The 24,195-nt window shown below is 50.3% G+C and overlaps 1 protein-coding gene across 8 annotated transcripts in view; it reads right to left on the reverse strand.

Annotated features, from left to right (window-relative positions):
- The window catches only part of ATL1 (atlastin GTPase 1), a 33,201-nt gene that overhangs the window by 1,649 nt on the left and 7,357 nt on the right, over positions 1-24,195 (reverse strand). For 3 of the 8 annotated variants that reach the window (XM_074821163.1, XM_074821162.1, XM_074821166.1), the window contains exons 2-13: positions 19,775-20,022; positions 19,269-19,403; positions 18,315-18,419; positions 16,611-16,661; positions 14,675-14,731; positions 10,495-10,587; positions 9,102-9,240; positions 7,027-7,154; positions 6,280-6,336; positions 4,929-5,000; positions 3,490-3,921; positions 1,274-1,288 (exon numbers count right to left, since the gene is read on the reverse strand). In XM_074821163.1, coding sequence (XP_074677264.1) covers positions 1,274-1,288; positions 3,490-3,921; positions 4,929-5,000; positions 6,280-6,336; positions 7,027-7,154; positions 9,102-9,240; positions 10,495-10,587; positions 14,675-14,731; positions 16,611-16,661; positions 18,315-18,419; positions 19,269-19,403; positions 19,775-20,022 — 1,532 coding nt within the window. The other 5 variants (XM_074821160.1, XM_074821165.1, XM_074821164.1 and 2 more) reach the window with 5 other exon arrangements.

Consider the following 24,195-nt stretch of genomic DNA (forward strand, 5'->3'; position numbering starts at 1 on the left):
CCCGCAGACCAACCCGGCCCCAGGAAATGGTGACGGGGTTTTGCCCGTGAGGGGTTGGCGATGGGCGGGGAGGGCAGCGGAGGAGACTTCATGCAGCTTCTCTGGGTTTCCTTCTTGAAAATACACCTTCAAATCCTACATAAGCAACCTCGCAGCATTTTGTGCTATTTGAGGCTTTTTTAACGCCAAATCAGTCTCACAGTGCTGCCTTTGACTTGGCAGGATTTGTTCAAGAGCTCATCAAGAGCAAAGACCACGTTCTGCCTCTTGCTCTTGCACAAGCCCAAGCAAGTGGCCAGCCTGGGCTGGCTGCTGGGGGAAACAATGGGTTGATTTTTAACTTTTTTTTTTTTTTAAATAGCCTTTTGGACCTGTACCTCTTTTGAGAGCCACGCCTCCCAGAACTCAGTGGCTAACAAGTGTGGTGACACTGACAGCTGAAGCTGTCAGGTTTGGCAACACTAAAAGATGGAGCTGGCTTTTGTCACAGCCGGACTGAGGCACCTGGCTACAACGCAGGATGAACATTCGTGTACAGTAATAGACTAGTACGGATGCCTTTTTTTGTTTTAATGAGATGCTGATGAGGCTTTGCCTGAACAAGGCTCCAGCCACCCTCAGCAAGCAGCTCAGCCTTGTACTGCTGGGCAAGCGAGGCCACACCGAGCCCCGCCTCCGAGGGCTGCCCGGGCTTCTCTGCGTGGCCACACCAGCTCCCCTTGGGGCAATTCCCTGGCCAAGCAGGGTGAGAGGGGCTGGGGAGCTAAAAGGTGCCCCCCCAGGCTCTGCGTTCAGCTTACTCAATCTGATTTTTGCCCAAAACACAACAAAGAGGCCTCACCAAGTACAGGGGCTGCTTGACTGGTGGGGAGGGGGCCCTGCCCGCACGCTTGGTGCTACAAAACAAACTGGTATTTTGGGTTGACCTCTGAGGAAAATCCCCGAACCAAACCGATGGGCAAAAGATGAAAATCCTCATTGGAACAAACACCCTCCCTGCCCAAATCTCTGCCCCGCTTGGCTTCCAGCACTGCCTGGAGCACAGCGCCCATGTTTAACCCCCTTTCCCAGGCATGTGGATCACAGGGAACGACCCGAGCCCGGGTCGGTGCAGGGCCAGGCTGCCGCCGCTGCCCAGAGCCCTCGTGGCTCCCCGTCCTCCGCAAGCCCAAAGGCAGCGACGCGGCTGAAACATGCATCTGGGTCAGAGATGCTTCTCCCTGGGAGCCCACGGGAGCCGAGCGGTGTCATGCAGAGAACAAGAGCCACTTACCTCATTAGTGCTTCCCTGGGGAGAGGCATTGGGAAGAAAAAAAAGGGAGAAAGGGGAAAAAGAAAAAAAAAAAAAAAAAAGGATCTCTGTGTATCACTCACGTCCATGGGAGCGCACGGTGCTCACACCTCTGGCCACAGCCACTTGCTGGTGCCACCGTGGCTGTGTATTCCCAGTGGGGTTTGCCCCACACAGGCTCTCCCTCTTGCAGGACCCCTCACGGCTCCGTCCACCCGGTCCCGTCGCCACGGGACACTGCTCCCGGAGGACAGAGCCACGGGGGCTTCGACCCCACCGGGGCACCGAGCCACGCTGGCCAGCCAGCCACGCTGGGCCAGTACCACCCGTCTGCGCGGCTCCTTTCCCGGGAGAACCCTCCCTCTGGTTGGAACGCCGCAGGGGCCAGCCGGGTGCCAACAAGCAGCTACAGGCACTTTAACCTCTTTTATTTTTCCCCCAGTGGGGCAAGTTGCAAGCGGGCAGCAGCTCTGGCTTCCCGCATCCCTGTTCTTGCTTAAACCCCTCACTGGTTCCTGCACTGGGACAGGCTTAAATACACCCAAAGGCAGCCGGGAAGTGTCCCCGAGCAAAAAGCCACTGCACAGACACTGACGGCACCACAGCAGGGTTTGCTGCAGCTGCTCAGGCTGCAGAGGACAGGGCAGCCAGGATGAACCCGCCTGGGAGCCGGGCGATGGGCTGCCTTCTCCATCCACCTTATTTTAAAGGCAGCTCAGCTGAGCAACACCGCTATCCAGCTCGGGAATGAAGGGATTGAATAAGAAATGCTTCAATTTTTCCTCCCAAAGCTGCACATTCAGCTCCAGCTGCAGCTCTTGGGGAAGCAGGCAAACATGCTTGCTCTCAATCCAAACCTCGCTGGTGGATAAAAAGCAGGGGAGGAGCAGGTAAAGCTGTGGAGAACAGCCCTTTCTGCCTTGGAGCACTACAGAAACTAAAACCCACGACTGCAGCTGGTGGCTTCTGAGGGCTGAGCAAACAAGGAGCTCACCCCGGCGCTGCTGCGGGACAAGCAGGAGGCCATCGCAGCCCTTTAGATGTTATTTCAGCACATGGGCCCGCAGCTGCGTTCCGGTGGGCTGCTCCCCTGGCTGGGGCAAAGGGGGTTTGGGCTTCCCCCGGCAGTTCTGCAATGGGGAGGGGAAAGGGCCGCTGGAGAAGGGGAAACAGGAAAGACCGAGGGTTAAAAATACTGCGGCCATGGGCTGTGAGATAACCCTGCCAGGGCCGGGCACAGCAATGCAGGAGGGTGTGGCAGGGTGATTTCTCACTAGGACCATTTTTAGAGGTGTTCCTGTTTGACATTGGGGCCCAACCAAGACTTCCACATGTTGTTTGGAAAAAAAAAAAAATAAAGAGCCTGCAAGACCAACTGACCCAGCACAGCTGTGGCTGTAACGGGAAAGCGGGGCCCAGGGCCGAAACTGGCAGAGCTGAGACCGGGCCTCGGTCTCTGGCAGACCTGGAGAGAGCCAAAATCTCTGTCCTGAACCAGGGGAGAGCTACGGGTCTTTCTTTTTGACATACAGACACGCACACACCGGCTCTGGGAACACCTCCCCCCGGGGACCCTGGGCAAAGGTCTGAGGCTCCACAAACTAGCATTTGGTGATGGGTAAGACAAGAAGAAAGAAAAGGCAGAATGAAACAGCTTGCTGTGAGTTTTCTCGTCCCCAGCCCGGATCTACACAGCTTGTCTTTCACACTGGGCAGGATTCAGAGGCCCAGGCTGGAGCAGGGGAAGGGGGGGGGGTTGGCACCCAGCTCCAGCCTTGCTGTTCTCTCCTGCTCTCCAACCCATCCCGTAGCTCCTACCTGTGCTACAACCACAGGGCAGTCCCACCCAGGCCCATCTCTGGTCCCTAAGATGTCTCCTCCTTAAAATCAACTCCACAAACTGATCTGAAACCATTTCCTCTGTCCCTGCTTTCCCCATCTAGAAGGTCTAAGGAATGGATTTAAACTCATCGTCCTGCTGTCTGAAGAAGACAAGGCATGGGTCTTCCCCCCACTGATCACAGCACAAGCAGCTGGATCTGCCCAGCCAGAGCCTCTAACAACCCAAAATGCAAAAACCATTTCAAAAGGGAAGGAAAAGCCCTGGGAAACTCAATGCTTAAGAACTTGGCGGGGGTATTTTTGGTTTTGGGGTTGTTTTTTCTGGTTTGTTTTAAATCAAAAGCTCTTTATCCTACCTGGTCCCATAACGCTGCGGCCACTTGGTCTATTACTGCGCCCAGTTCTCTGTACTCCCCAGAGTATCTGATATAAGCCCAGGTACACAGTGTGATAAGTGTCAAGCCCATGATCATGTTGCACAGACTGGCTATGATGTCCAAGCCAATGAAGCCGGTCACTCCAGCTATCACGTAAGTGATGAAGATGACCACAAAGAGTGTGGCGGGGGTGCGGGCAGCGTGGAAGATGTTCTTGCTGTCGTTGTGCTTGATGTACTGGATGTAGAGCTCATCTATCTCGTTCTCCAGCTGCTGGAGGTAGCGACGGCTGAACTCCTCCCCACCCATCTTCTTCACCCCGCGGAACAGCTTCACAGCTTCCTCTTTCAGCTCCATGTGTTTGGTCTGGAGGTCGCTAGGTGCAAGGAAGGGCTTGTCCCCACCACAGACCTGCATGGAAAACACAGCACAATCACTCCAGAAACCTCAGCACCCACAGCTCCTGTGCTGGGCCATGCAAACCACTGGAATTGGGGCTCTACAGGTTCCTGGTTGGCACGGACATCCCGCAGGAAAACCTCCACGACTGCGCTGTCCATCTGGGGGTTAAAATGGGGCAGCGGGTGTCTGCACTGGGAAGCTGCATCCCACAGCTCCCCTGCTCAATTCGCTCACAGCCCAAACCAGGATCTCAGGTAACACCAACAGCTGAGCTACGCTGACCAGCAGGACCCTGAACACCATTATTTTCTCATGCTGGAAACTCCACAGCATTTTCCTTCCACTTTGGGGTATGGACATGTTAGTTTTAAGGCCCAGGGTGGTCCACGGACAGTTCGGCCACGCAGCTCTGTAGCTTTTTGCTGCCAATAAGCAGCGATCTCCAATACTGATGAACGGAGTGGGGGCCTGGAAGTGGCTGGAGTCTGAGCTTCATCTTAAAACATCACAACCATCCCCTCACCAGAACTGAGAGATGGGCTGACAGGGCAGGGCATGGGTGAAAAGCCAGTTATAATGACTTGAGCCCCTAATTAGCACCAGCCATAGCAGGGGTTGCATGGTCAAGCGGTGCTGCCACCCCACTACATCACATTTTGGGGTTGCATCCATCCATGCCAGGGAATGCTGGGAAGAGGATGCAAATTCAGCAGAGGCCACGTGGTCTGCAAAAAGCTGCCATGGGATGAAACAGTGAGCATTTGTCAGTCACCTTCCCTGTCCTGCCATACCCTGAGCAGGCACTGCTCTCCTCCAGCCTGCCAGAAAGCCCCTTTTCCACCACGAACACAGGAGAGACCTCCTTTGGGATGCTGAACGTGCAGCACCGTAACCAGTCCTGGCCAAGCCCACGCAGAATGTTTTCTATCAGGAACCCAGGTGGGGAGGTTTCCCTGCGAGGACAGGAGAGCCAGGAGACACAAGCGCTGTGAAATGACGTGCTCAGCACCACCTACCTCTTCCATTCTCCTGCTGTAGGTGTCTTTGGCAGTGGCAACTGCTGCTAAATTGTTGGCTTCTGCTGTGGCCTGCAAGAAGGGCAAAAGGGACGCAAAGTTTAGCAGCAGAAAGAATCACAGAATCACAGGATCATCTCGGTTGGAAAAGCCCTTGAAGATCCTCCAGTCCAACCATGAACCTCACACTGACCGTTCCCAACTCCACCAGATCCCTCAGCGCTGGGTCAACCCGACTCTTCAACCCCTCCAGGGATGGGGACTCCCCCCCTGCCCTGGGCAGCCCATTCCAACGCCCAACAACCCCTTCTGCAAAGAAATACTTCCTAAGAGCCAGTCTGACCCTGCCCTGGCGCAGCTTGAGGCCATTCCCTCTTGTGCTGTCGCTTGTTCCTTGGGTCAAGAGACTCATCCCCCCTCTCTGCACCCTCCTCTCAGGGAGTTGTAGAGGGCCATGAGGTCTCCCCTCAGCCTCCTCTTCTCCAGACTAAACCCCCCCAGTTCCCTCAGCCGCTCCCCATCAGACCTGTGCTCCAGACCCTGCACCAGCTCCGTTGCCCTTCTCTGGACACACTCGAGTCATTCAATGGCCTTTTTGGAGTGAGAGGCCCAAAACTGAACCCAGAAATCGAGGTGAGGCCTCACCAGTGCCGAGTCCAGGGGTAAGATCCCTTCCCTGTCCCTGCTGGCCACGCTAGTGCTGATACGAGCCAGGATACAAGATGGGGTTAAGAAGTGTAATTGCAGAGAGTAGTGGCCACTGGCTGCCTGGGTACCCATGGTTCACATGTTCACTGCACCCTGGTGCACACATACAGAATTAAACAGCTCCCTTGTCTTTCTTAGCCAAGTGTGCTCTCCCCAGCCTAAGATCATCCCGTATTTACAAGTCCAGTCTCCTCAGTCCCCCCAGACAAAAGCCTGCATGAAGAGAGGATTCCTACCCTCCAAGCCAGCGCAACTTAAAACTTTGGCTTTGGCTGTGGGAAACAGCAAGAAAGCAGATAAAAGGCTCAGTCATATGTAAACAGCTACAGCTGCAACCTCCCGCAAAGCCGCCTGGCTCCGAGAGCAGAGCTGCAGCCCAGCAGCTGCTGCCCGCGTGCGGGGCCGGGTCACCTCCGATGCTGTTTACCTGCAGGGGAATAATTCCAGCACCACAGTCCGGCCGAGGTGCGTGAGCCGTGCCAAATCATTCCAAAAGGGCTGTTTCTTGGGTTGTTACACTAAGGCGTTTGGAATAAAATCACAGAAGACCCAATGTGCTCCACTAGCTGGACATCTCTGACAATTAACTGGAAATCAATGGCAATTACAGCGCGTGAATGCCCACCAGCTCACACTCACATACCTGCAGCATCGACTTGGGGTGTGGCAATTCTTCCCCTTGGTAGATCTTTATGTATGCCTGCAAAATAGTGCACAGAAAATGAAATCACATTGAATTCGGCATACATGAGCAACACGCAAACACCCCCACCCAGTTCCAGACACAGCTTTAACAGGATGTTAAAAGCACAGAAGAGGAGGACATTCCTGGCACAAGATGGCTTTGGCAGGGGATGCTCTGTCAGAAAATGCTACGTAACATGGCTCGAGGTCGACTCCTTGGGTGGCCTGGGTCAGTCACTCAAGGCTCTTGCTCCACCACTTACACTAAATATCTCTACCATCAGATTTGCACCTACCTCCATCCTTCACTGAAGGAGAAGGAGCCAGAGTCAGGTAGCCCTGGAGAGTAGGTGGTGAGAATTACTCACTGATGTCTTGCATGAAAATGTCCCAGTAGTCATGACAACAAAAATAAGCTTTTTCCAAAGGCAATGGGAATACGGCCCTCAGTCTACCTCCCCCTGGTCCCCAGTTCTCTGGGGAGGGGGGGGGAAAACAGCCCTGCCCACTTCTTGTGCTTAGTGCGTGGCCAAATACACAACTGCGAGGTGTTTGCTTTCTGCAGCAATGGGAGCCAGCACTATTAGCCAGACCAACAACATTTCCTCCAGCTGGCTTGCCTGCTGCTGCTTTCCTGTTTAATTACAGCAAAAGTGCAAGCGTGCCCCAGATTAATAAGCCAAATTTCTCTTAAATAAGCCAATACCTTAAAATACTCCACAAGGCCTCGACAGGTGATATGGTTTCCATTGATCTCCTTAACATCCAGGCTCTCGGGACTAAGAAGCCAAGGAATCAAAATCTTCAAGTTCTTGATGAACTCATCGTCTATTTCTGGAAACAAAACCCAGTGTCATCAGCACCAGCCCAACGTCAGACTTGTGCTTCAGTGTGCACTAACATGAAACAAGAGCGGGAGAGTCAAGCCAGAGGCTCAGACACCCTGTAATTTTAGTGATGTGAGCACTCAGAAATGATCGTGGCCCCAATTAAGTAGTTCCTTAACCCGTGGGCAGAATATACAGCTGTGCATATAGCCACAAACCAGCCTCATGGTCTCAAAAATACTTGTGCAAACACAAATGTGACTGCATGGGAAAAAAAAAAAAACAAACAACCCTGCTCTTGCTGATGACACCGGTAATGTGCACGCAGTGCTGATAGCCAGAGCGCGGCATCTTCTTGCCTAGACACATACACAATTTGCAAATCATGACCTTGAGCCTACAGGGCACAGACACGTGTTGTGTCTTCCCTCTGCTCTGCTCCATGGCACCCGTAGTGGAAATCTTCTGCCAGGGCTCTCTGGTTCTCATCTCTGCCATCTCCTGAGCCAGCAGATAAGACTTTTTGTGCTGAGTTCTTAGTTGTCTATGAATCCATACACAAAATTCTCATTGCAAAGCATTTTAAAGCTTTTGCAAACCATTAGGCACTTGGTACAGGTACACTAAGGACTCCAGCAAGTGACTGTGCATTTAGACTGCACCGTCAGACACCCCTCGGTGCAGGTACCAGGAACAGGCACAGTCGTTGCTCCTACCAGCCTGTCCCCTTTGCCAAAGCACAGAGCTGGGGCCCATGGGCTGCTTGTGTCACTTTAACAGAGGCAGACTCATCTACTAACAGGCATTCTTACAGCTTCATAGTGTCCCACACATATTTATTGCCATTTAAATTAAACTGTACAAGGCCAGAGACAGAAAAAACAATCCAGCATCCAGGCATTTGGAAGGTAAGGAGAGAGGGGACGTTTCCCCACATTTCTTCCATCAGAGCACAAAAAGCTGTGTACGGCTCTGAGGGAAAAAGAAAAATGGTGTCAAGAAGCCACTGACAACTCCTGTGCCAGTTCTGGACATACCACTTGTTCAATACTACTCAGCACCCAAAATTAAGGGGGGAGCTAGCAGAGATCAGCTCAGTTTCCATCAGGGTGCCTCCCCCCTCGCCTCGCTGTCCTGCTTGCTGGTTAGCATGGAGTGCCAGAACAAGTCTGATCACCAGCCAGATAAAACCAAAGAAAAAGTAACCTCCTTCTGTCTGCTAATTTATTTCAAGTGACTAATGGGCTACTTTCTCTATTGCTAAGATTGCAAGCAGCCTGTAATCAGAGATGCTGGTAAGCAGTTGGTTCACAGCAAGCAACTGAAAAATTCCACAGCATGTGGCTCCTTTCAAGGTGGAGAATCTTACCACGGCTTTTTTTCCTTCCTCTCTTTTTTTTTTTTTTTACCTGTTGAACTAAGTCTGCCCTGTTGGGAAACCACTGATCAGATAAGTCAGGAAGATTAAATATTCCTTGGAAAGCTTTTCAAAGTGAAATAAAGTTTCCTTGAGAGCACACATAACCGGCCTTCCATCCTCCACAAGCACCAGTCTGCCTTGCAGCAACCAGTCTGCACCGCTCTGCATCTGGGCTGAATTGCCAGTGAGGAACAGGAGTTAATTGCAGGCTTAACACCGTGTCCATAAACTCCCTATCTCAGCCCTGCCTCTCCATCATCTGTCCTGAAAATGCTTATTGCCAGTGGCTCTGAGACCTTTTGGCCTCCCACACCTTTTCAGCCTCCACCTCTGTCCCAAGTTAAAAGCACCTGGCAATGAATGGGCAGCTGCTGGACTCGGAAGAATGAGCTGAACATGTGTTGGGAGGAGGATCCAGCTCCTCTCCCAGAAGTTTGAGCATAGAAAATACTTGTAGAGGTTTTAGGAACCAGCGGGACAATCCACCAGGGCATCTAAAGTATCTGCTTAAAAACCAGACCTTTGCCTTCATACCTTTCAGTTTTCCATCGAAATTAGGGTTGGTGGCAACTTTCAGGCCCGGGTGGGGTAAGAGGAAGCAGGAGATTTTGGTGAAGCAGGAATGGATGTGCTTTCTGACGTTCTGCAGCTCTTCGTGCTGATTTCCCGAGACCTGCAAGAGACCGGTTTGGGGTCAGAGGGTTTCCTTCTGATGGGGGCACCCGTAACACTGGGCCAGCAGTGCTGGCAGGAGCATGGAGTACTCCACACTGTGGCTGCTTAAAGTGAGAAAAGCAACAGAGAAGGACACCCCGTAGAGATATGCCACGTGAAGAGAAAAACAAGGCTCTTCCAGCAACCAAGGAACAAGCGTATCTCCAACCACATGCCCTGGGGCATGTTATTATCGTTTGGAAAATGTGCACGTCCGTGTATGACTGGAATACAAAAACATTTGGGATTTCCCACTAGGGCCATTCTTGTCTTCCCTTTAATTAGGTCTCTCGACTATCAAATCGCCTATGCATTTCCTGATTAATCCCAGCGGAGCCCTCGCCTATCAGTTTTACTGTACAACTACCTATTACTAAAACATCGTTCCTGGTCTCTAGGGAATCTGCTGGCTCCCATCTCTAACGCCTCTCCCAGCTGCTCCCAGCAAGAGAGCCCCAGGGAGCCTGGGCTCAGGCCTAGCACAAGCAGCCTCAGCCCTCCACTGAACGGGGCAAGGAAATTCAGTCTCCTAAAATGCCTTTTCTGTGGCATCTGTTGTCCCCCAGATCAAGGTCCCACCCTTGTGTCCTGTGCACTCTTCATCACAGAATCATCTCGGTAGGAAAAGACCTTGAAGATCCTCCAGTCCAACCATGAACCTCACACTGACCGTTCCCAACTCCACCAGATCCCTCAGCGCTGGGTCAACCCGACTCTTCAACCCCTCCAGGGATGGGGACTCCCCCCCTGCCCTGGGCAGCCCATTCCAACGCCCAACAACCCCTTCTGCAAAGAAATACTTCCTAAGAGCCAGTCTGACCCTGCCCTGGCGCAGCTTGAGGCCATTCCCTCTTGTCCTGGTGCTTGTTCCTTGGCTCAAGAGACTCATCCCCCCTCTCTGCACCCTCCTTTCAGGCAGTTGTAGAGGGCGATGAGGTCTCCCCTCAGCCTCCTCTTCTCCAGACTAAACCCCCCCAGTTCCCTCAGCCGCTCCCCATCAGACCTGTGCTCCAGACCCTGCCCCAGCTCCGTTGCCCTTCTCTGGACACGCTCGAGTCATTCAATGGCCTTCTTGGAGTGAGGGGCCCAAAAAATCCTCGCAGGTGATGGCAGTGTATTATGCAGATTTGCCTCTTCACTCTCCGTCACCCATGAGAGTGCCCCCCAGGCTTAGCACTGCTCATTCAATGAACCCAGATGAGAGAGAACGCACCTTCAGCCGCTTCTCCAGAAATCTTGCGCCACCATCAGATCCGTAGGAAAACTCATACGGGAAGCTCCAGTCACGAACAAGGAATATAAGGGACTAGAAAAAGGAGACAAACACAACAGGGTCAGTGCCATACAGTGCCACTGAGTCAAAGTTACCAGCTGCTCCAGCTCGGAAAAACTCACCTCTCAAGGGCATCGCTCTGTTTGCTGCTAATCGCAGGACCAGGACTGGCTACATGACACATATAACTCTGCTGTACCTTATCAAAAAGGGGTTCACAAGGGAGTTCAGGGCCTCCTTCCCCTGCTCAGAGCCCGCAGCAGTGGCAGAACCCCCCACAGCACCCTCGCCCCCATCTTTGTGCCACAACAAGACCCAGCCCTGAGTCTCTGCCCAGCTCCAGCAGCATCTCACACCTTTACTGGTGGAAACACCTCTCTGTGCAAGGCCACCCCAGTGCTGAGACCATGCAGACTCGCTGCACGGGTGGCTGTGTCCTACAAGGGGAAGGAGGGAGGAGACCCAGGACTGCTGTACGACTGTTTGCTGGGTGGCAGTTTGATTCCCTAGCTTGAAGAATAGCGTCAGTCAGTTAAACTGCAAAACAAGAGATTTTTGCTAACCAGGACAAAAGGCAATGAGCTCCCTAATTCCAGCCACATTTAGTTCCATCCTATGGGAATTTTACAGGCTCATTTTTTCAGCATTTTTCACTGGGCAGCCTTCCAGACAGACTTTTAATGAGAAGCAGATGCAGGATAACGAGGGTGAATAAGAAATCACTGGCTTTTGTAATCTTTATTGAGGCATTCAAAGTTCCTATGCAATAAATAAATAAATACCAGTACAGTCAACTTTTAATCTTTAGAAAAAAAATGTTTTCAGAAAAAATCCCATCTCCAGTGTCTCATCTGTGCAAGGGACCTACATCCCATGTAACAAATACACAGTTTGGAGGGGGAAGGCCTGAATGCTGAAGCCCAGGAGGGCCTGGCAGGGCTGCCAGGGTTCCTCTCAGGCACATGAATAAGCAGGTCAGCAAGTGGAATCCATTTCATTGGAATTTCCCTAAAAATTGTCTATGTTTAGAACAAAGATATAATGGAGGGAGAGAAAAATATTTCCCCTCCTTATTCCTCTTCCATAAAACATCAGGAAAGGAAAAAATAAAAAAGAGAGAAGAGCGAGTTGGTCATTCCTAGCTGCATGACAAGCCACAGCAACTGCACCCAGTTAGCTGTTTCAGGACGTTCTGTTCTTTCTAAGACCATGAGATGGACAAGTCCATGTTTAGGACTTTTCCACAAACACATTCTGCATGCCTCGCACTGTTTGACTCTGTAATTATTTTCTTTTTTTCTTAAGGAAAATTGTTCTAGACATGCTGTCTTTGCCATGCCTCAGAGCCACCCTCGGCCCAAACTGCCAGACACCACACACAGCCTTTGCAAGGGCATCACAACCAGGACCAGGGTCTGGTGAGGTTCTCGTGGGGCAGATTCAGCGAGGACACACCGTGGAGAGGAAACGTTCATTTTCCACTGCCAAATATTTCTTCCCTTCCAGCAGGATCAATGCAACTGCCTTGCTATCAATGTTTTCTCTACACTCCCTGCTTGGCAGCATTTTCCTATAGGAGCCATCTTCCAAAGCCTCCTTTGTAGCTTTGTACATTTTAATAACAAAAGAGGTTCAGCTTGTTTGATTTACAGGCCTGGAACCTCACCCAGAAGAAACTCAAGCTGTAGATTCTCTTCTGCAAAGAGACCTGTCTCAGTTTAAAGCCTGCAGCTACCAGAGAAGCCCCTGCATCTCTCGTTAGGCCACCCTAACCATTATATTGCCCCCTCATTAACAGTGTGCTCCTCGTTGCTAGCCTGACTTTGCCCAGCCTCAGCTACACTCACTGAGCTGCACACTGCCTCGTCCTCCCTGCTGGAAAAAGGGTTTTAAACTGACAGAGGGGAGAATCAGATTAGATATAAGGAAGAAATTCTTCCCTGTGAGGGTGGTGAGGCCCTGGCACAGGTTGCCCAGAGAAGCTGTGGCTGCCCCCTCCCTGGAAGGGTTCAAGGCCAGGTTGGACGGGGCTTTGGGCAACCTGGGCTAGTGGAAGGTGACTCTGCCTGTGGATCTCCGTTGCTCACCTGGCCACATCACCATCGATCCTTCCACCAAGTTTCAGCACATCCACAAGGCTACCTCCAGTTGTTTGGTATTTTTCCCCAGATCATTAATGAAGATGACAGTGAATCAGAGAGACCTTGAGGGGGAGCCCCAAGGAAACACTTCTGAAGGATGATGATTCCCAATTAAAATTAGTTCATCTATCAGTTAATGAGTTTTTAATCCATTTACAATGGATTAAACCAGACAATGCAGATTTGGTATGTTGTTCACTTGCTTTTAATCTGCATCATAGGGAGATAAGGCTTACAGAAAGCAACATATCATGGCGATAGTTACCTTTATCAAACAAACTCACAGTCTTTTAAAAATTGATAACGGGATTGTTTGACAAGACTTGCTATCCACAAAACTGTGAGACTTGACAGCAATTACAGCTTTTGGTAAAATCAGGGTCTATTATCCAGTCCTAATGATTTAAGCATATTTAAAAGTTTCCCCTTACAGCCTCCCCCTTACTGATGGAGTAGAAAGTATTTCACTTTCACTGAAATATTTGGCTACATTATCCTGATAGTTTTTAAATAAGGAACAGAAATATTTATTTAATGTCTGGCTTTTCTCAGTACTACGTTACAATTTTCTCCTAGCTCTTGCTACTACAAGTAGTATGTTTCTACTGGCAGCTTTCTAACATCGTTTATCAGTCATCTGCCCATGACAGCATCCGATATATCCTCAAAGCTCCCCAAAATCTCAATTTGTCTGTTTCTTGTATTTTTTAACCTTTTAATTTTATTTCCACTTCCTGACCACAGACACCCTATAAACCCCTTAGGCCTTCCAGGATGGTGGTGAGGACAGCAGTTCTGTTTTTAGGTTGGAAGGCAAAAGTAAAATAGCTGTAACCTGTTCCCCATCACTATTTGCATTTTTACAGCATGTTCTGCTCTCTGCTGTTTTCCACTTTGGGAAGCTCACAAACCCCCACCCAGCTACCACCTAACCTACTGGGGATGCCAGCTGGAAGTTGGATCGAGCCATTGGGAGTGCCAAAGAGCATCTGGTTAAAGGAACAACTTGTACAGGGTAAGGCCAGAGCCCCACAGAAGGTGTTTTCCTTCAATTTACCACCCCGATCACACAAGGAGCCCTGCAGCTCCACTGCGGCCTGGGAACGTCTGGGGACCTCACAGCATGGCTCCCTCTATCCCCTTAGGCCCTCTCCCTGGCTCACACCTGGTCCCACAGACCCTCAAAAGCTTTGAAACCTGTTCAACCACCTTCCCAGCCTCCCAGGATTCAGTGGAGCCATAATCAAAGCCCATCAAAGACTCAATCTGTTAAAGGACTGGAGCTTTAGCGAGCTGCCTCAGCCATGTCACGGGTACCTTCAGCTTTGTCCCTTTTCACTCATATTCCCTCTCCTCCTGGAAGGGGCTGTCACAGCCAAATATCCTCCCACCCCCAGAGCTGCTCACAGCTCTGGTGTCCAGAGCAAGCTGGCGTCTGCCCGACACTCTCCCTTTTTTTTTGAATGCCAGCTTTTCACAGGTTGGAAAGCAGCAGGGTGAACAGATGTCACTTATTTAAAGTTAAAACCCCACTTAAACCAAGCCTTCCCACAGCTCTGCTGTCACTCACAAGGGCTCTGATCTAATCCTCATCCTTTCATTTTGCCAGGAGCAGGGATTCCCAGGGCAAGCGGGTTCAAGCCTCTCAGAGTGAAGGCTGGGCAGAGTCCCCGGGTAGACAAACCCACTGCAAAACCTGCTTTCCAAGCCCGGCAGGACATCTGGCAGGACAGGGCAGAGCTCTGGGGATGGCAGGGGTTCAGAGAGGAAAGAAAGAGGGATGTCAGATGTATTTGGAAGGCTCTTTGGAGGCAAGGGAGCACAAAGCTTTTCCTCCGTGCAGCTGAGCCAGTCCCCAGGCATCCCCATCTCCTCCCGTCCTGCAAACTGCAGTGACACCTCGTGGTGAAGCCACCCGGCTCGGGGCCAAGCCACCTCCGGCCAGCGGGCCACCAGCTGGCCAGGACCCTCGGACTCACCTGGAAAGGTTTCAGGAATGTCTCCTCCATGGCCAGCCGGCCGTATTCGGTGAAAAGCTGGAAAAAGAAGCAGAGAACAACAGGACTGTTAGCTCATCAGGCTGCACGGCTGGACTGTGGGCCACACAGGCACACGCGGCACGGGGCAGTTGTTGACTCGGGGCTAACAGCACCATTTGAGGAGCTGGAGCAGAAACTGGCTGGCTGTGTGCTTTCAGCTCACATCTGAGAGGCACAGAGAGCTGTTACGGAGAACCATACTGAGCCCTCAGGTGAAAGATCTCAGCCTAGACTCTTTGGCTGCTAAATCTGTGAAAAATGGCTCAAGCCAGCTGCTTGCTGTTGCTCTCATACCAATCAGAAACTTCACGGGCTACAGGGGACTGCTGGAGCCCCGCTCTCTTTAAACACTCAGTAAGAAGCAGAATTCAGAAATAAGTCCTTTCCCTGCAAACCCCCACTGTGCAAAGACTGTAAGATCAACATACTACCAAGATTTGAAGGCTCTCCAGCCTCTTTGGACTGTAATTTCTAACTGAAGGCACAATAATGTATTTCACAGATGCCTAGAAACAGGTCAACATGTTAAACAATAATGACTTAAAATCCAAAGTGAAAGTTGCATTGGATAAGTTCAGTGTTAAAAAGGTATGATTGCTAAAAATATTTACTGACTGAAATGATACAGTCTTCAAATGCTGATTTTTCCAGCTGGACTTTTGTTTTTCTTTCCTTTTTCTTAAGCTCCTGGAAAAACCTACCTAACAAATCAATCAATTAATCACCTAAACAGAAGAGAAAGCCAGAGCTAATAACAGGAAATTGTCAGGACACCTGTGCCACAAAAATCCCATTAGTTGCTTGTCTCCAACAGTAATTACCCTTAGGGTGATCTGTATGGAGCCAGCACCAGCTGTCAATATCCAGGCTTATAAACCAGTTCCTAACTTCTTTGGGCTTCTCCTAACAATGCAAAGGTCCCATCCTACAGTGTGAACAGTGCAACTTCTGCCTTCAGCTTCCCTGTCCCTTCAGATGAGCACTTTTACTGCCCCTGCTCAGGGAGCAGCAGATGGATGCTCACAGCAGCAGGAGTACAGCCAAGACATGGGTAACTACCCTGGTTCCCTCCCTATTACCAGGAACTTTATCCCCCTTGCTGCAAGTCACTGCATGTTTCCAGCCCCATGGATCAGTCCTGGCCTCTGATGGGTCTCTGCTCCCCGAGGAACCCCAGTATAATCCCATGGAAGGGCACACAGGCTGCGAGCTGTAACCAAACTGTTCCTGGCAGACCTGTGACGGGTGCTCCACACCGAGATGGGCTGTGATGGGTACTCTACACCTGCCCTACACAAGTCTGTTTGGTATTTCTCTAACCTCACCATTAGAAAGTCAACTTAACTCTCTCTGACTGCAGCAGCACCCGTGACAACTTGTCCTTGCACTGTGGATTTAAGAAAAGTTAATGCTCTCCACATTGCAGCAGCCTCGTACACAGCTGGAGACAGTCACCACCTCCCCTCTCAGTCACTTTTGCCTCCTGACTTACCAGCCTTGGCTCTTTCAGCCTCTCTGTGCCCTCCAGCCACTCGCTGCAGCACAGGCGTGGGCCCTTTCCAGCTCCACAGGCTGTCAGCCTCAAGGAAGACACATGCCCCAGAGACAGGAACAGTCCTTCCTGGCAAGTGTCCCACTGCCTGCCCTGCCAAAGGACCCAGGCCCCCAGGAGCCATGCTACAAGAGCGTAGGTGAGACAGGTTTCAACCTAAATGACCGTTCCTCCCTGTCCGTGAACCAAAATGAGAGCAGGGAAACTGAAAAATATTTTGTGGCTACGAATGTGAAAGTGCCTTTCCAGAGCAATGCAGCTTGCAAGCACAGAGCATAATCCAGGCAGCTCAGTGACGAGGAGCAGCAGGGACAAGGGTCTTACCTGTAAGTGCTGCAGATCATCCTCCTGCACATTCTGGGACAAGTTGTAAACCTGCATTTAAAAACAAAAACTTCTGAGCATCTCAGAATGGCCCGTCCTTTGGGCCAATACATGGGTCAGTGTGGTTAGAGCCTACAACATTATCATGGGGACACAGCCAAAGTCCCAGCTGGTCCATGGTGCTGGTACAAGACAGGCTCCAAGCACAGCTGTACTGCTGGACAGACTCCCACTGACAGACAGACAGGCACTGCTCCTCTCTGCACAGCAAAACACTCCAGCACAGGAGCATCAAGCGCTGCCATCCACCAGCCTGGAAGCCTGTTAGTTCAAATAATGTTCCTTTTTCCCCATTTTTATGATGTGCTGAGCTCTGCACCAAGACACAGCTTCCATCCCTTTCACACTGCCCTCCAAGAGCAAAGGCTGGATGGGAGGAAGGGACGCCCAAGCAGGCTACATGGTTACTGGTTGTGGTGTTGTAATTCTCACCCCTCCTCGTTGGGCTGCTTGGTGCTAGGTGTGATTCCATCCACCTCCCCTGAGCTATACACCAATCTGTGGAGATAAGGACTGCTAATGCCCCCTTAACGAGCCTGGCTCCTGCCCTCCTGATTGCTCCAAAGGGTTATAACAGCCCATCATCTCCCAAGGGCCTGGCACACCTGTGCCTGGGATGTGGTCAAATGGGAAGAATAACAGAGTTGCACATTCATCAAGTTCTTGTGCAACTGCTGGAAGACACCAGAATACTTTGTTGTTCGAGCTGGGCGTGAGCAAAAGGTATCTGACAAAAGTCAATTACCTTGGACCCTATAAATTGTGACCACAAGGGAGACCCTTTGAGCTCGCCTGGATTGCAGCAGGCCTATGACCAGCATCTCCCCTGAGCTGGGACGCCTCTCAGGTATCAAAACCCTTAAGGTGTCATCTACTGCTAGAGCTGACGGAAGGCCAGGGCGAAGTCAAGCCCCTCGAGTCTCAATTATCGCCCGTTGAGGAATGCCAAGGCATTGTGAGTACTCTAAACTCGAGAGGAGGGAAATTTTACTTTGAGCTAGCTTCTTTCACCCACTCTTTCTCTGCTTACTGGTGTGTGTGGGTACATACTTCATTCTACTGGATCCAAATAATTTTGTCTCTGTGTGTGTTTGTACGTTCTGTGTTTGTGTATGCGCATGTACATAGGTATAGATTTAAGATACCATAAAGTAAATTAGTGTGAATCTTGTCATCTTAGAATCTGTAAACAAGTCGCTATTTTTTATAACATTTTCTGAATTATTTGGTAATGATCAAGTGCTGTTAGTTGTTAATAAATCTAGATTTCCTGTTAAATCATTACCATGTTAATACTATCATCTGCAACACTGGTGTGTGAAAACCTCCAGCCCAGAGGTTTCTCCAGCGGCGCCGAGACAAAAGCACACCCAGTTCCCCAGACCAAGGTCCTTTCCTCTTTGGTAGCTGAAAGCAAAGGGGTGCAGCAGCTGCTGCTCCTGCTCTTGGGGTGAGATGAGGCGAAGAGACTGTTCCCTGTGATGATGGAGGCATGTGTGAACCCTGCACTCAGTGCAGCAAACACACTGGCCTTTCTCTCCCACCAAAGGCCCTGCCTAGCTGCTGCGTTAGCCTGGTGCCAAGCTACTGGGTTTTTGTCATTGTCTTTTAGGAAGTGACTCCTGGAGACGTCCCCCTTCTTACCTGTATCGAGCTGATCATTGTGCTAAGGGCAAACACGGTGGCCGAATCCCGCAGGGTGGACTGGCTGTCAAAGGTCCCCTGCGTGTCCATCAGCAACACCGCAACCTGAGAGGCAGAAAGCTCCACGTCACCTTGGCTGCAACCATGCAGCATCTGCATCCAAGCAAAACCACTCTCAAATGCCAAAGGGGTTTGGGGGTGAACGTCAGCTGCATTATTGTGCTGGGAATCTCACTGCTCCTGCCTCTGACTTGGAACTGGTGGAGGACAAAGGAAAAGAGCATCCCCAGTCACTCCTGATGGCACAATGACTCCAGCAGGCAGCAAAATGAGGGGAGGGGACTGCTTTGCTCCTCAAATACTTGCTATCAGTGCAGATGGGTCTCTTCCCAAGTCTGCATTAGCTTCACATCACAGAAACCAAACATGGCAGCATATCACAGCTCCTTAACCCAAAACACATTCAGCCAGAATCAGAAATCACACCATGAATAATTCAGGGCCACTCCGGTGCTGGGCTCTTCATTAAAGAGGAGGTGAATACAAATATTCCTGGCTCTAAGTTGAATTTGCAGGATGCCCCAAAATCCAGTTTGCATTGTATTTTATCACCCTGAATGAAGACACTCCACCTTACCGCTATTGCTCTAGGAAAGAGGAGTAGTTAGCAAGGACCTCAGATTCAAGATTCCTGCAAATAGCAGAGAAATAAACTCTGGGATGCCCAGAGTTAAGAGGGACACCAAGACATCATATCAGGGACACCTAGACATCATATCAACTCATTACATTAAACCCATTCATGCTAAATTAGGAATATGGTATTGAAAACCTTCTCTAAACTTGCACAGGCATTTGGGTCACCTAAGACAAGGCAAGACAGTCTTACAAAAGCTGGGAAAGAAAAAATGAGCTGACCAGCAACAGACAGCTATGCAACAGAGAAGCACACACCTTTTTACCATCAGGCTTGTCCACCAGGAAAACCTCGCTCCATATCTGGATTCCAGTCGTCTCCCGCTCAGACCCTCCCCTCCAGGAGAAACCAGTCAGAGGCTCGTTGTAATCTCCAACCCAGTCCACTGCTTCCTGCGGGTAGGAACAGAAGTTGTTGCTGGAGTTCTCACCTCACTTTGGGTTTACATTTTTCCTCTGTGCGGCCTCCACCCCAGTGCTGGAGGGGGGCGGCCCCTATAAGAGAGGTTTTCTACAGGGCAGAAAATGTGAACATCTCTGCTCCAAAGTCAGGAGTCCACCAGAGACCCACTGGTGCACAGGGCTCTAGAAGGATCTTCTCTATTTTCTTCTCTATTCTCTATTTTATTTTAGGAAGCCCATGCTAATGAGAGGCTTGAGCATTCTTAGAGCACCAAGCCTAGAGCTCATCCCTGGGTGGTACATGGGAGCAAGGAGCAGCAGCAGCCTACCCCTGGGAAGAGCCACCTGAGCTGGAGCCATACCTTATTGTACATGTACCGCAGCATGAAGTCCATCAGGAATGATTTTCCTTTTCTAAAAGCTCCAGCAACGGACACAGCCACAACCTCTTTATCTCTGACAGCCTCTGAGAGGAGGATGCGGTTCAGTGCGGCTTCATCCAGTTCAAAGGAATGGTCATCTTTGACAATGAGGACTTGCACTGGTCCTGCCTTCCTCACGGACTCCTCCTCCTCTGAGCTCCACTCGTAAGTCTTCTCTGCAAAACTACCTGCGTAAACAAGTAAAACAAAAAAAATAGAGCTGTTAAGGTCCTTCTTCTGCAAAGCGCAGAATCACAGACAGCAGGGCTGGACAGGGTGGTAACAGGTCAGCTAGCCCAAATATCCATCCTAGAACAGCATCGTTCAGAGCAGATGTCTGTCAAACCTGTCCTCAGACATCTCCATGCAGACTCTAGGCTACTTTGGGGCCACCTGTCCACGTGCTCCCGGCAGGCAGAGAGTTCCCTGCCAGAATCTCCCTTGACAAAACACACCCATTACTTTTTGTCCTACAAGAGTTGACATGGAGAACATCTAGATCACTCTCTTCTTACCTGCAACAACTTCTTCCATGCACAAAGACTGCCATAACACCTCCATTTAGCCTTAACACAGGCCATAACACCTCCCTTAGCCTTCTCTTGACTAGACAAGAAAGGTCCAAGCCCCACAGTCACCCCTTGCTGCTCACATCATCTAGGCATCTGACTCCTCTCCTCTGGACCACCAGGTCCTTCCCGAAGGCTCTCTCAAAAACAGACGCAGCATTCATGCTGAGGTGTCTAAGTACCTCATGTTTCTATCAAAGGACACCGCCTTTACGCATCCTGTGTGAGGGCTGTTTCTGTAGCAACAGCAGAGTCCTGCTCCATCTGCAGACTGCACGAACGCTCGAAGCGTAATCTGCTGCTTCTGCCATCAACCTCATCAACGGCCTCCCCCGAGACAGCCCCAGCAGGAACCAGGCCACAAAGACACATGCCCATCCTGATAAAAGCCACCTCTTCACTCCCAAGTGGAAAGCAGACGTAAAGCACAGGCACTGCTCACTCTCTCACTTCTAAAGGGCAAGGTTCCCTGCGGAGCTGCTCCCCGGCGCAGAGGCGAGCGCTGCCCAGGCTGTGTAGAGTTCATACAGCTTTACAAGAGGGTCTCACCTCCGCGCCGGGACCGGGGAGAAGGGACAAGCACGACGCTGCCACGGGAGCCTTTGGAGGGGCCGGGCAGGGACCCAGCGTTCGGTCACTGCGGCCACACTTGGCAATGGCAGCGTGCCAGACAGATTCGTATCGCCCGTGTGATCCTCCAGGCCAGCGCAGCCGAGATGATTACAGCTTTTTACAGCTTTTAACGGCCTCACGGTCCGTTTGGGCTGCTCTGTGTACCTGCCACGATACAGGGGAAGGATGCGTTTTAAGGCCTGTCATCCACAGACAGCTCTGGGGTTTGCAAAGAACAGGCCAGCTCCAGTAATTTTCCTTTCGTTGTCTCCAAACTTCCCAGCACAGGGAAGAGATACCGAAAGTGATTAATTATGCCAGTCAGCTCACCTACAGCCACGTGACATCTCCTCGCCAGCAGGGAAGGAAGCGTGTGATGGAAAGTTCCCCCACATTTCTACAAAAACTTCTCGGTTTGTTGGCTCAGGCTGCAACTTTCCAAACACAGTAGCCTCAAGTTAAATCTCCCCAGTCTCTGTTTCAGACCCTGACCTCGGGAAATCAGTTTTCAGCCAGTCCACGTCTTTGAAAGCACAAGGACTATGTGTGCACATGCTAAAAGGCAAGCTATAAATACCAAGAGGAATAGGGTTTGCCCATTGTGGGCCTCTTTATAAAGAAGCTTCCAGAAGCAACTTTGTATTTTAAGTAACAGCAGTGCTTTTGTACGAGTTTCTGATTTCCTATGATCCTGCAACAAAATATCAGGATCATTAAGCCTGGTTGCTAGGGGATTTCTGGTGGCTCTCGGACATATACTACAAGCTTTCTTTGCTCACAGTTGAAAGACAAAGATCTTTTCTTCCCAATGCTTGGAGGTTTTTTAGCAAAACAAAAGTCCCAAACACTCTGAAAAGCTAGATTCTCCACCAGACTACAGCAGCCGGGGACCAGCAGCACCAAACTCCCTTCAAACACCAGCCCCTGCCCCGTGTCACTGCTTAGGGACCTCCAGGAAAAAAAACCTTCCCATTTCAAATACACGGACCCAGGATCCAGCCACACATCACCAAATAACTTGAAAAATGAAGGCCTCTGAGAGCAGTCAGTCCTCTTGCTGCACACACCAAACACCACTTCCAGCATTAAGATCTTCCCAGCACGTAAGTATGGACAAGTAATAAAGGGCCACAGGCCTGTGGGCTCTTTTTAAGCTCTGCCACGCTAAAAGTGCCACATAAAGTCCACGATAGGAAATACCTCCTCTCCCACGGTGTTTCCCAACACCCTGCTCAGCTGAGTCAAAACTTTTTTTCTTTTTACAGCTGCACAGAAAAGACAGTGGAGACATCCTTGTATAGGACGTGACTCGTGGCAGAAGCAGGAAAAAATCTGTAAATCAAATTAAATCTAAACATTTCTGACTCTAGCCAACCTAGGTGAAATAGCTGTGCCACCTCCCCAGCCCAGACGAGTCCCACCTCCGAGGGTGAAGGGCACCAGCATTTTACTCATCCCACATGAGCAGAAATGGGAGCTGAAGCCAGAGCACCCAGCTGGGTACCGAGGTGGGCACAAACCCTGCTGTCTGTGGGCTTCACGCAGAGGGAAAGGCAGCAGGGGTGCCCCAGTTCAGCCAGCTGAATGGACTGCCAGTCCTGGTCAAGGATCCGAGCACTGTGACAGGGGACAGAGGAGACTGTCCCATCCTGCTACAGTTGGTGCCAGATTCCTGCTGCTGTTGGTGCCTGGATGGGATCTCCCAGGTTTTCCTCTCCCTCCAGTTCAGTTGCTGGAAAGAGCGACAACCAGTGCAGAGGAGCAGAGATTGTGTTGTCCCTTCAAAACATCAGAATCTGTAAGGAACATATTTATTTTTTTAGCAGGTATTTATAAATTTTGGGAGAATGTCTCCAGACACGGGTAACAGTCCAAAGCGGCCATGGTTTCCATCACCTGAGCACCAGGAAAGCCAGACTGTTTGTACCACACGGGTAAAATACAAAGTATTACGAGCAGGATGTGTTGATTACCCATCACTGGAGATATCAGGAGAAAAGGCATTATATTAAGCAGGTGTGTGAACTAATTTCAGCCCTGTTATCTCTGCCATCTGCAGGCAAAACTATTTTTCATGTTTATTTCCATGTGATGAAACTTCCACGTTCTGTTTATTAGATTATCTGCCGCATTGGAGAGCCAGATTATTTTATAAAATGGCTGCGCATTACTGGAAATCAATTATCTTAATTGGTCTTTCTGGCATAAATTAGTTATTTGCTTTGAAGGAAGTTGTACGTGGTAATGGCAAAACATCATCTGGCCAGAAAGGAAAGGAAGGAGAGCTAAGCTTTCCTAAACACACTCTTGTTTTTACTCATTTTCTAACCTGACTCCTCCTTCCTGTCGGGTCTCTCCCGGCGCCTTGCAATTACGTCAATCCTCAAGCTGCTCATTCAGAAATTCCTTTTCCCCATTTCATAATAGCTCCTTTCCATGACTCTAAAGCCAGGTGGAATCTATGTCTCTTTTCCATATGGTGATTCAGAGTGGAAAGGTGAAGGAGATCAGAATTTGCATTCATACTGACTGGGCTGTCAGACAGCAGCAAGGAAACGGCCCAACTCACGCAGGCAGCCCCATAATACAGGACATAGAGCTCACTTTATTAGTGTCTAAGGAAAAAAGCATTCTTCGACTGCTCTAGGAGTTATTTTTGGTTAAAATTAAATAAATTAAAACAGTATATTTCACATTGCACCTGTGTACAGACCGACAGACGATGTCTGATGTATTTAAGCTCCTACAGAAGAATAAATTAGAGAAATTGCACGTCACTAATTATGCAACACACCTCTGGCGAGTGCTTTCTTAAGCCTGTTCTTCCTTAGCTATGGAAGAACAGATCACAGAAACGCCAACTGCTTTCCAGAGACCAACTAATAAAGTCAGCTTTTTCCTTAAACGAGTTTGCACAATAAATACATTTCACTCCAGAGAACAAAACGCAGCCGTGACCCATCATCTGTGCAAGCACAGGCTGCCTAACCAGACCCTGAGAAAGCCAATTTGCCAGCCTTTCCTGGACCCCAGGAGCCTTACCTATCCAAGCACTGGCCATGAAAAGTGGAGGCTGCAGCCTGGGTCCCGATCCCCCCTCCCCAAAATACACAGATGTCATGCGGTGCTGCTATTCTGAGGGTATTTGAACCAAGTTACTCTACGGCGTGGAAAAGCAGA

The sequence above is a fragment of the Strix aluco genome, chromosome 4, assembly GCF_031877795.1.
Source record: "Strix aluco isolate bStrAlu1 chromosome 4, bStrAlu1.hap1, whole genome shotgun sequence".
Taxonomy (NCBI): Eukaryota; Metazoa; Chordata; class Aves; order Strigiformes; family Strigidae; genus Strix; species Strix aluco.